The sequence below is a fragment of the Pipistrellus hanaki genome, assembly GCF_964339955.1.
Source record: "Pipistrellus hanaki genome assembly, chromosome: 7".
NCBI lineage: Eukaryota > Metazoa > Chordata > Mammalia > Chiroptera > Vespertilionidae > Pipistrellus > Pipistrellus hanaki.
In genome coordinates, this window is record NC_140509.1 from 60167664 (window position 1) to 60180935 (window position 13272).

General features: G+C 35.1%; 1 protein-coding gene across 4 annotated transcripts in view; it reads right to left on the minus strand.

The window, feature by feature from the left end:
• STXBP5 (syntaxin binding protein 5) overlaps positions 1-13272 on the minus strand; it is a 125448-nt gene that overhangs the window by 66947 nt on the left and 45229 nt on the right. For all 4 annotated transcript variants that reach the window (XM_084889291.1, XM_084889292.1, XM_084889294.1 and 1 more), the window contains exon 8: positions 10878-11001. In XM_084889291.1, the coding sequence (XP_084745417.1) occupies positions 10878-11001 (124 nt within the window). The remainder of the gene's footprint in view (positions 1-10877; positions 11002-13272) is intronic.

Here is a 13272-nt window from a genome sequence, read left to right on the forward strand (position 1 = left end):
AAACAGGAAGTTACAAAATTAAATGGGAGTTACTGCTGGCAGGAACACTAGAAAAGAGAAACTGATGGCTAGTGGAAATATAGAGGGCACAGCCTTTTTTTGAAAGCAGTCTGAGAACATTTATTAAGAATTGAGAATAATTTCTATAAAATGTGTACAGGATAGTAATGGCAACGTAATCAGTAGGGATCAAGAACTGAAAACAAAGTGAATGCCCATTAATTTGGAAATGCTGAATAAATTGGCTACATTACATGGCCATTAAAATGAAGAAATTAAGAGTTATGCCAGATAACATGGAAGAGATTCCTAAAGTACAGTGGGTTAAGAAAAACAAAATGCAAAAGAATCCTAATATAATTCTACTTTATGTAAAACAATAATTAAAAATCATGGTTATAAATTATTAATATGTATGATTTTAGAAAAAAATATATATTTTAGAACACCTGTACAATTTTTATCATAGCTTAGCTATTAGGGCAGGAAAGAGGATTGGACTGCAAATGTGGATAAAGATTGAGGGAGAAGGAACTTGTATGGTATGATCCCATTTGTGTATAATGAGGTACACATGTATGTCTACAAAAACCTATCAGCCTTTTTTGTCTTTTCCATCTTTGGTTTCTTGCTTAGGAGGCCCTTCTCCACATAAAAATCATATGCACTTTGCAATTTTTTGTAATTGCTTTATATTTCCCTTATTATATTTAATTATTGATTTCCAAGTATGTTTTGGTGTAGGGAAGTTACTTTTCCCCTATTTAATTAATACATTATCAATCATCTCAGTGCAAATTTAATATTTTGAGCTATAACTGTGAGAGAATAAAGTGCACATAACTAAAGTGTAGCATTTATAGCTTTCCCCAATACTATAAAATATCACCTTTATTACATAAAATTTTTATAGATACGTGCATGCCAACTGGTATTATAGCATCTAAGATCCCAGGAGATCACTTCTTCGTTACATAGAAATGATGGTGCAGTGGAATCTTAAATCTCTGGCACCCCAACATATAAGAACCAAGAAGTGACTAATGATGGAGGTCAGTAGAACACCAGACTACAGGACTGAAAAGGACTGCTCGGAGAGAAGACTAGACTGTTGAGGTGGAAGAGGGAATTGAGGAAAAAAGAAAGGTATGAGGGCAAAAAAAGGAAGTTTAAATATGAAAAGAAGTCCCTTGTGCTGTATAAGAAACGTAAGAACATCAACCTCTATTTCAATCTGTTGAGAGACACAGGACCTTCCAAATAAAACATTTAAATGTTTGCTCTGAAGAAGGCCAGCATCAGACTTTTATCTTCTACCACCCAAAGCTCTAATGGGAGTGTCAGACTGATATAATCTGGAATTACAGATGCAAATTTTACATTTGCTTTAAAAAATTATTGTAACATACTTTTAATAAAGTAAAACAATGATTCAGAGATAACTCAACTTAACTTTCTTCAATATTCGCTTGTAATCTTTCAGTGGCTAGAACAATTTTCAAAAAAGGGTGTTTTATTTGCTGAAACCTTTTCAAGTCTGAGCTTATATATATTACATAAAACTTGGCTAGGTACAAAATTCTTAACTTTTTGTTTTGCTTAGTAGTCTTTTGACATTGCTCTATTGTGTATAGCATTTAAACTTAAAATAAAGTTTAAAGCAGTCTAATTTTTATTTCTTTATAAGTAAATGTTTTCCTATCCCCTGCTAGAATACTAACAGCATATTTTCATTATCTCTGTAAATCAAAAATTTTGCAGTGTTTTTATAGTGATCTTCATTAACCCTGCTTGATAGTTAGTCCTTTTGATGTGCATACTGTGTTTCCATGTCTCCTTCCCCCTTCACCTCAGATCTTAAAAGTATTTCACCAATTATTGCTTATGTTTCAAAAGGTTTATTTACCAGTAATCCAAGATTAACCATTTTCTAAATCAAATCAAATAATAAGGCACTAGCTAATATTTTATAAAGCATATGTCAATTAAAGGATGCTTACAAGATCACCAGATTTCACCACTAGGTGTCATCTTACTTCTTACTTGCTATGCCACCTGAGTAGCAAAAATCTGTGCTTGTTCTTTCAACTGCCTGTGGATTACCTTGATAAATTGTTGAAAATATCTAGTTAATTATAAAACTTCACTGGATAAATCACATAAACCTCAACATAACGTATGACTTCTTCTTGTCTCTTACTATGCCCTGCTTCCCACTACTGTAAGCCATCCAACCACAGAGAATTAATTGGTCCAACTCCTGTTGATTCTAATTCCAAAATTTTATTCAGGTATGCCCAGTTCTTCCTATTTGCTGTCACAAATGAATTCTTCATTATTTATTGTTTACTAATGCAATGGTTCCCAAATTGACCTCCCAGTTCACTTCCTAGTTCTGCCCCCAGTTCACTGGATACATTACCAACAAAGTAATGTTTCCAAAATGTAAATGTCACATTTGTCATAGTAAAATCATTTACCAGGTCACCATCCTGAAAGCCAAACTCTTCAGTATATTATGATATATATTAAAATCTTGATATGTGTCTCTCTGTGTTTCCTACTCCTTTCCCAAAGGAAGTTTAAATTCTGGTTTTATTAAGCTATTTGCAATTTTCCAAGAACACTGTGTTTTTTATTATATCTTTGTATCGCCTGACTAAAATGACCATTTATGTTCCTTTTTATCTCATAAAACCCACTCATCCTTTATGATAAGGCTCATATAACCTGAATTTGTGAAATCTTCCTACATTCTCTTTATCCAAAAACTTATTTCTGTTTCCACATATTATGCATGCTCTCATCAGCATTTATTATAATGCAATAGTTAACATTTTTATAGATCATTTTTACCCACTGGTCTATGAGTTCTTCAAGGGCAATATATATCCAGTATTTAATCTCAGGTACAGAGGCAGTGATCAGTAAATGTCTACTGAATGAATGAAGACGTATTAAAAATGAATGCTTCCTAAGTTTTTAATTTTGCATTTAGAATGCAGAGCACATTTTCTAACTGATATAGTTGTGTGCAGCAATTATGCTCTCAGGCTACAGCTGATGCCCACCACTCACACGTGACTACTGAGCACTGAAATGTAGTCTAAGTTATGATGTGTTGTAAGTATAAAATACATACCAGATTTCAAAAAGTACACAAAAAAAGTAAAATATTTGTTTGTATGTCGATTACATGTTGAAATGATAATATTTTGCATATTTCCAGTTAAATAATTTTATTATGAAGATTTATTCTGCCCAGCCTGTGTTGCTCAGTGGATTGAGCACTGTGCCATGTACCAAGGTCACTGGTTTGATTCTGGTCACGGCACACATGCCAGGTCTCAATCCCCAGTGGAGGGAGGGGCAGGGTACAGGAGGCAGCCAATTGATGTTTCTCATCAATGTTTCTATCTCTTCCTTTCCCTCTCTCTCTAAAATTAACAAACACATTTAAAAATAAATAAAATTAACTTTACTTTTTTTGTAGAAGAAGTAATTCATAGAAGAAATGGGTTTAGGAAACAAGTTATAGAGGCAAAGGAAGGGATCGTGGGGCTGAGAAGTGAGGAAGGTAAAGGTGATGTGCCTGGAGGGGAGGAGGAAATGGTCAGGAGGAGGGAGAGTGCAGTGAGTTTCAAGGATGAAGATTTTAGGGGAGGTCCCAGAGGGAGACTCAATAGAATATTCAAAAGCTTTCTAGATCTGACCTTTAAGGGTCCAGGGTCTCCACTAATTGATCTGTTGGTTGGCACCAGGGCAGGAGTTATTACCCAATGCGGCTGATCCTGAGATTTTGCTGCTTGTCTGGGCCTGAAGCTGAAATACAACTGACCCTACGTATTATCTCTAAGGAGGGAAGGCCAAAGGGAGGGTCTAAACTGAAAAACCTGTTTGTTTTTACTATTAGGATGATTACTACTAAATTTAAAAATTATATATACAGCTCACAATATATTTTTATTGAGCAGCGATGTTCTAAGAAAAACAATGATTCAGAATGAGCTACTAACACTAGTTTGAAATGGGGATGATATTCTTTTCTTAATTCCTTAATTCATGTAATGACAGAATTGATGTACAGTTGGACTAGATACACATATAAAACTGTGTTTTGTTTGTTTTATCACGTGAGGTTATTTATTTATTTATTTATTTTTAAGACAGAGTGGAAGAAAGGGAAAAAGGGGAGAAAGAGAGAAACATGGATATGAGAGAGACACATAAATTGGTTGCTTTATATAGGTGCACTGACCAGGCCTGGATGGAACCTGCAACCCAGGTATGTGCCCTTGGACTGGGAATTGAACCTACAATCCTTCAATGCACAGATTGACGCTCTAAGCACTGAACCACACTGGCCAGGGTACATATTTGGTTTTTGACTCTTGGCTAAAGGCAGTGGGATTTATGATGTGCTTGTTTAAGGTCCAAAACTCCCCAAACTTCCCTTGTAACCCCAGTACAGTAGCTTTACTGAAGATTGTCAATTGGTTTAACTGGTTTGGCAAGAATGGCTTTATTATTTAAAGGGCTTCCTTGCTACTTTCTCTTTGCTTCCCTACAAGTCAGATCTTGGTGATTGGAGCTAGAAGACTCAGCAAAATCCATATGTGTACATATGGCTTGCATATGGGCATCTGTCAGAAGTTTTGCCTGCCTTATTTGTCCCACTGCAGCACATCCTTTGATTTTAAATAAAACCTTACTTTGAGATTGCTCTGTGGAGTTTGGTGAGTCCTTTCAAATATATAAAATGGGGTAAACTATGCAATGGAAATATATAAGGAACTAAGTTTTGTTTGTGTGTGTTTTGTGTTGTTTTTAAAATATGTTTTTGTGATCATAGAGGGAGAGGAAGGGTGAGACAGTGAGATAGAAACATTGATCGGCTGCCTCCTGCATGCCCCTTCCTGGGGATCGAACCTACAATCTGGGCATGTGTCCTGATAGGGAATCAAATCTGCAACCTCTTGGTTCATGGGTTGATGTTAGACCACTGAGACACTTATCCACACTGGCCAAGTTGGTTTTTATTATTTATTGAATTTTTATGCTTTAGGTAATCTTAAGAGATTAATAGAATTATTTGTATGTCACATCCTTAAAATACTAAAATGATGTTTGTGTGAACTTTGATTTTATTTTTCCTTCAGCAACCCTTAATAGAATAAAAGCTCCCCAATCACAGCTTATTTCTTAGAATGTTTATTGATTGTACTGATGAATAAGCCCCAGAAACTAAATTTTAAAATGTCATTACCTAAAATGGACACCTATTAGTTTTAATTACCTAGCACCTCCGTTTCCTTTAAGAATCATCTGATTCTGGTGAAGATAATCACAGAAAATCTACTCTGCAACACATCATGCATACATGCACACACACAAGATTACAGGGGAGATCCTCTGGGCCCAGCACTGCAATATATATCTATCCCCCCCCCTCCCCTCTTCCCCGCTCCCTCTCAAACTCAAACACACACACACACACACACACACACACACACACACACACACACACAGGGTTACAGGGCAGATGCTGTGGAGCCGTCAGCCAGCAAACCACTTGATCATTATAACTGCATTTGAGCCATGACTATCAAATTTCTTCCCTCTTAAACAATGAAATCCCAGCTGTCATAGGAAAGAAATAGGCCAAAAGAGAGAGGGTAACAGAGCTCATTCCCTCGACTACCAATACAGAAATACAGATTTACAAACCATCAAAATGCAATGGCTTTCCAGATTCAATAGACCAACTCAAATATGGCTAAATTCCATATATGCACAAAACTTTATATCTATTCAGTCCTGCCATTTTACATATCATGAGATTAAGTCCCAGAGATCAGTAATGATCTCCACAAGGTTTTTCACACAAAGCAAAACTAAAATTACATTCTAGGTTGTATGATTGCCAGGGAAATGTTCTCTGATATTCATAAAAACTAGACTCAAGGGAACTATCACTTTTTTTGATTGTTTCAATTAATAAAATATCACAAGGTGAGTAATTTTAGACATAAAAACTATAAACCATCTTGATACATATAGTAAAATTATCCAACATTATTATCAGAAAATTTTTAATTGAATTCAAATTACTCTCCTTTGCTGGCTATTTTATCACTATCTAAATAATTATGTCCCTCAAAATGAGTCCACTATTAAACAATTTTATCAATGATGGATGTCATTCAAGGCTAAAGACTGAACATAACTAGCAAATCTAGATAACTGTTTCTTAATTCAATTATAGTTCCAGCACTAGGCCATCATTTATCAAAGTGTATTTCATAGAAAATGAGAAAACCAAAACATGTTCTATGAATAAAAGATACTAAAGGCAAATACATCTGGGAAAAGCCACATAAAATAAATGAATATATAAACTAATATAAGTAATAAATATTAAAAAGTTAGTAATTGTGAAATACATTTTGGGGAATACTACCCTAATCTAACTTACAGTCCAACCTTACTAAGTAAATAACATATCCAGATTTATATTTACTACTGGAGGCCCGGTGCATGAAAATTCATAACCGGAGGGGGTTCCCTCAGCCCAGCCTGCCCCCTCTCACAGTCCAGGAGCCCTCAGGGGCAGAAAGTGACCCAGTGATCAGGGGAAGGTGACACCCCCGTCACACCTCTACTGAGGTCACTGCTGGCAGCACAAGCCTCGGCCAGCCCTTGTTACCTGAGCCTCAGGAGGCCCTGGGCTGCTAGGCAGCAGCCATCTGAGGCTTGCCCACACCTTAGGCATTAGCTGGGCAGCCAACATCCAAGGCACAGGCAAGCCTCGGGCCAACCCTGGGCAGCTGGACAGCCGCTATCCGAGGCTTTCCTGTGCCTCGAGCCAGCCTTGGGTGGCTGGGGGGCTGAGGGGACCGGTGGACTCTGAAGGCAGACGCACAGAGTGGCCAGACCCGCCTGGGGGTGGACCCGGCTGTGCCACTGGCCTGCCATTCCAGCAGGGCTGAGGGGACTGGGCGCTGCCATCATTGAAGGTGTGGCAGTCAGTTAGCATATTCCCATTGGCTGTGGGTGCCGCCATCTTTGGGAGGGTGTGATGGTCAATTAGCATATTCCCTCTTTATTAGATAGGATAATCATATGTGTATAGCACATCTCAAAGTACTTCATTTCAATTATTATCTCTATGTATAGATAACAATGCTGAGGTTCAGAAATGTTAAGTGACTTCCAAAAGACACAGAATCAGAAACTATGGAATCAGGGCTAGCTTCAAAACTCCATGTCAGGCTGGTGTAACATTATGGCTTCTAAATAGAGTTCAGAACATCGTAAAGTAATCTTAATATTGAATATAATACTGGTAGCAGTCTTAAAGTACAATCAGTTACTGGCTTCAAGGTAATGCTTATAAATGTTTTATAAGAATAAGATATTTAACCATTGAATGGGTTTAAACATGAAAAAACCAAAATTGGACAAAATTTTAAAAATCTAGTACATTTAAAGTAACTTACCATCATGGCCTGCTTGAAAATAAGAGCAAGAGACCAAAACACTTTAATTACTAAGGAAAAACCCATAAATTTAAAAATAATAATGAGAAAAAAACCCTAAATTTCGATCCATCAAATCAGATATTCAGTATACTAAAAATTATGCACAACAAATATGGTATAGATATAATATGTAATACCTTACGATATAATATTTTATTTTTACTTTAATGTATATAAATGCACTTAGTTTTGCCACTAAACTCAGCCATCAACACAATTTACCTTTGGTAGGTTACCCACCAATACCAGCCAACATCCTGGGCCTTGGATGCTGGCTGCCCAATAATTCGTATTTCCAACAGGTAGTGGCTGTTGGAATTATTTCCAACTACCTGTTGGAAATAATTTGTATTTTATAAATAAAGAACACTTCTGATCACCTACATTTTTAGACTGCTCTACTTTTAGACACCTGTCACAGAAAAAATTTTCTTTACTTACATTTTTTTTCTAATACTGAAAAACATTAAACCACATATTATTTGTCTTGTTTGTTTAAAAATGATTTTAGCTTGTGTTCCTCTTATGTGAAGAGACTACAAACTCCGTACAAACTTTATGCTACTTCTAAAAGTTGGCTTTCAAGTAAATACATTTTTAGTATAAAATGGAATCAAGATTAAGTAGAAAAATCACCATCTGGCAAACATCACAGTAATAATTCAGCCAAGAAATATCATCAGATGCTAAAATCAGAGGATAAAGTGTGATGAGAAGCAGTATGGTTATAGTCTCCAAGTACTCTTTCAAATCAGAGTACTAATTGATTACAAATACAAATAAAAGACACTATTAATTTCAAAAGGACAAAGAATAATGTTATAGCAGACAGAAACTTAATGAAGAGATCACACCAGTAGAGACAAATCAAACACAGTTCCACTTGAAAGGATTCAAAAACAACACATCAATCCTTCTGGGGTAGTCCTACTGAAAATGTACTACCTGAATCCAATCATGAAGAAACATTAAAAAAAGAAAATGAGGTATATTCTATATAAATAACTTAACTAGATAATATTCAAAATTTATAAATTACTAAAGTCAAGAAAAGGCTCAAAAACTGTTCCAGATTGAAGAAGACCAAAGAAACATGACAACTAAATCTAATTTACTTATAAATCCGTTTGATAAAAGGCAAACCTTGGTGATAAAAGAAACTGTACTTGTGTAAGAAATATATATTGGAACTAGAGGCAGGAATGTCGTACACTGAGGGATTCAGAGTTCCTCAGCCCGGCCTGTGCCCTCTCGCAGTCCAGGAACCCTCGGGGAATGTCCCCCTGCCTGCTTACAGGAGCGGGCCTAAGCCAGCAGGCAAACATTCCCTGGGGGTCCTTAGAGCTGCCTCAGAGGCGGGAAAGGCTCCTGCCACTGCCCCTGCGCTTGTCAGCCATGAGCTCAGCGGTGCTCCCCCTGTTGGAGCACACTGACCACCAGGCGGTAGCTCCTGCATTGAGCGTTTGCCCCCTGGTGGTCAGTGCACGTCATAGCAACCAGTCATTCCGGGGTTCGGTCGATTTGCATATTAGCCTTTTGTTATATAGGATTATATAGGATACTTGGGGACAAATGGGCAGTAATTTGACAACTTCCTCTCAAATGGCTCAAAAAATATGTTTGTACTATTTTTACCGAACTCAAAAACTAATATTAATTATTTTTACTATTTTCAATATTAGTTCCATTTTCCTCTGGATCTGACAGGTTTCTAAAATAATCATCTACTTTTGGGTTGGTGTGGGTTTTTTTTTGTTTTTGTTTTTTGTGTGTGTGTGTTTTGAGACCTCAGTTCTAGTGCGTTTGGAAGAGCCCAAGACTTATGAGAATTCTCAGAAGTACTACCAAGATTAGTGACTAGGCACTAACAGAAGGAAGAAAGAAATATATTAAGGAAATATGGAACCTATTACCATTCAGACTATCCTCTGGATAATGTACAAACAGATCTGTAACAAATGTAAAATGTGTGCTTTTCCAGAAAGATGCCTGCTACCACAAAGCAGTGGTAAAGTATATCACAATATGTAGCTTCAACAATTGTTACTTTTACCAGAAAATAGAGAAGTCTGCCATAGTTAGATAAAATGTTTTAAATATTACTGTTTCTTTAATTTCTACATTGTAATATTTCAGAACGTAACAATTTTTTAAAAAAGTAAGTATTCCTATTTTAAAGCAAGCAATTAAATATTGGCAATATCTAGTAGTATATTCTTTAATATACTACCATTTTTAAAAACTATTTCTTTAATATGATTTACCTGAATTTGCTGGGTAAGAATTTCTTAAGATGGAGTTGAAGAATGCAGAATAATAAAGACATACAAATTCCTGGGCTCCACCCAAAACTCAAAGAAGGCCCTCATAATCTGTTTTTAATAAACCCTCCAATAAAATCTACTTTTAGGTTTTGTAAATACTACTTGTGCAGAAAAGAGCTGATACAGTAGGCCTGAGTCTGCTATCTCTAGCTGTGAGGGCTTGCAAGGTTAGCTCTTCGTTGGTATCTGGTCACTAAGCTTTTGAGTCAGCTCTTAACCACCTCCCAGACTGAAGAGTGGCACACTGTGCCTGAGTTGTCTGTACAAATAATGTAGTTTATGATGAATCCCTGATTTCCTTGTGAGAGTCCGAAATTTTGATATGTGCTAAAGCAGAAGGTGCCTATGAACTGACTCCAATAAAAACTCTGGGCAACTGAACACTGAAGCCTTATGGTAGAAAACATTTCAGATGTGTGATAACAACTCTTTGCTAGGGGAATAAACCATGTTGAGTATGACCCACTGGACTTCAGATTTCACCCCATGTGCCTTTTCTGTTTATTTATTTTGCTTTGCATCATTTTGCTGAGTCTTGTCAGCTTTCCCAGTGAATCATCAAACTTGGGGTAATCTTCGGGTACCTCTACACTACTTTAATGTATAAAATTCCTTCTGCAATGTTCCAAGTATTTCAATGAACTATTACATATACATTAACAACTTGTAAATTGATTACTTAAAGATGACAAAAGCTTAAAAGTAAGGTCTATATAATTCACAAAATTATTTACTTTTTGAACTATTATTAAAACAATATTCAAAAGATAATTTAACATTCATTTTCTCAAAATTCAAATTGGCTATTCTGACCTTAAATATAGTTAATTTGAGATTTTAGTACATGGTTGCTTTATATTTTTCTGTATGTTTAATTATTTTATTTCTAATTCACTCAAATTAGACCCATCCTTTTCCTCATAAAGAAACAGAGAAACAAATTCAAATGCATACACAAAACAGTTTATTGTCCATCACAATTTAGGTAGTGTTTAAAAGTGATAATTCTTACCGTGTGGAGTGATTGTCTGTACAGGTTTAGCAGGAGACCTCACATTCCATATAGTTAAGGTGCCATCGGAATGACTACAAATAAATTGTTTTCCTTCATGATGCCAAGCCACTGAGTGGATAGCCTATAGAAAGGGGTGAAAAATTCCATTTAAAAAAATATTTAAACACCTAGCTACTCATAATTGGTATTATAATTAATTTTTGAATCTCAGAGAGAACAAAGAGGTGGGTGGGTGGGTGGGAAGAGATAAGCTAAAGAACTTTAGTCAATGGGGATCAATGGGGGATTACATATGTAATACTTGTAACAATAAAAACTTTAAAAAACAAATATAGAAACAAAAATAAAATTTTTTTTTATATTTCCAAAACTGAAGACAATGTTAACTTTACATTCCTATAGTAATTTAATCTTCTAGCAATACAAATGAGAATTTAGCATTGACACTATTTTGACTCTTTTTACTTTATTTACTCCTTAACCCAGCATAAGGAAGCTATAATAGTATATGTATGTATGTGTGTGTGTATTTATGTGTGTGTATGTGTATGTATGTGTGTGTGTGTGTGTGTGTGTGTGTATATATATATATATATATATATATATGTAATTCTAAGTTCAGAAAAACAAAATGTATTTTTATACTTAGAAAAAACTATACCTAAACAAATTATCAAGTAAATAATTACAACCAATATTTCATGGGCTAACTAGTAGCATTGATACAAAACAAATTTTTTAAATTCACTAAAATTTAAAAAATATATAGTATTTTATGTAAGTACACACACACACACACACCACACCACACACATAAGTATATATATACAATAAATGCCACATAAATTATATATATAAAAGCTAAGCGACCAAATGACTGGTCACTATGACTTGCATTGTGGTGGCCAACCAGTTTGACGGAGGCCTGGATTGTCCCCACCAACCTCCCACGCCCAATCCCCCTGGCCGTCCTGGCCCCCAATCAGCCCCCAATCCTGATCAGGGGCAGGGCCGATCAACCTCCCATGCCTCCCCCGCCCCCCAGCCAGCCTGTCCCGGATCAGCTTTTCCATCCCAATCTGGGGTTGGCCGGCCAGATCCCACCCATGTATGAATTTGTACACTGGGCTCTAGTATATGTATAAATCATACAATTATACCTTTTCATTAGTGTTCTTAGGAAAATTAGGTAGTGATCTATGTTAACAAAGTAGAAACAACAAATCTCATTAACCAAATCTGTCACATGCTCAGAATTAAAAGATTAATTTGGAGCAAATCTGAATAATTCATTGGAGAAGATATGAGATATAAAGTAGAAAGGATTATGTGACGTTGAGGAATTTTGTGTGTAAGTTGTTGTTTGTTTGTTTTTTGTTTTTTTTTTCTCCAAGAGAATATAAAATTTCCAGGAGATTCTAAGCAGGTAACTTGTTTTTGAAAAGATAAAATAGAAAACTAGAGATAGAGATGATTAAGAGCAATGGATAAGGAAAGATCTCAAGCACAGAATAAATGGAAAGGAGAAGAACAAATAAATGAGAGATGTACAAAAGTTGTTGGAAAAGATTAATTCAGGGTAGAGGGCAAAAAAATGGAGAGAAGGAGGTAAGATGATATAGCTATTGGAATAAGCCACAAAGGAGCAGTATATAAAATTCTAAAAGTTCTTTAAAAGATGTACTAACAAAGAAAAAAATCTTAACTATAAAAAAAATCTCATGAAGCAGTTAATAAATATTAAGAACCTCAGTATTTTTATCTCTGATAATATTTTTTTTAAAAGAACTATCTACTCTAAAACATTCTTTAAAAAGTAATATCTAATTATTATGCTTGATAAAAGTAGTACATATCATGATTTCTCCTATTCGTATAAAATTAAGAGGGCATCTTGAAAAATAATATTCTAGAAAGAGAACTGGCTATTTATCAAATTTTATACTAATTCAAAATAAAGGCAAAATTAAATAAATTCCCTACTGTTGGTTTTGAAAAGTAATCAGTACTATTAGAATCACTTAACACTGAAAGTTTTATCTATCGTGGTATAGCTGATCTTACATTATACATATACTGATTAACATTTTTAGTACACTTACACAAAAAACAATTTCTGTTCTCCAAGAAAACAAAGTTTATTCAATATTCAAGTCAAAAGCAATGTTGGTTCCTAGTGTTAATTATATACTAAAACCCTTAGAAAAATATGAACAAAATGACAAAAAGAATTTTATTATGTAGACTTTGATTTCAATATTGAAAAACTCTAGGTTTGTTTATTATTCTCATGTAATTAAATAAGGTAAATGCTTAGATCACTGAATGATTTCTTGAATCTATGAATAATCCATTAAATTGTGTAGTTTTGGCCCTAATATCTTAACTTTTA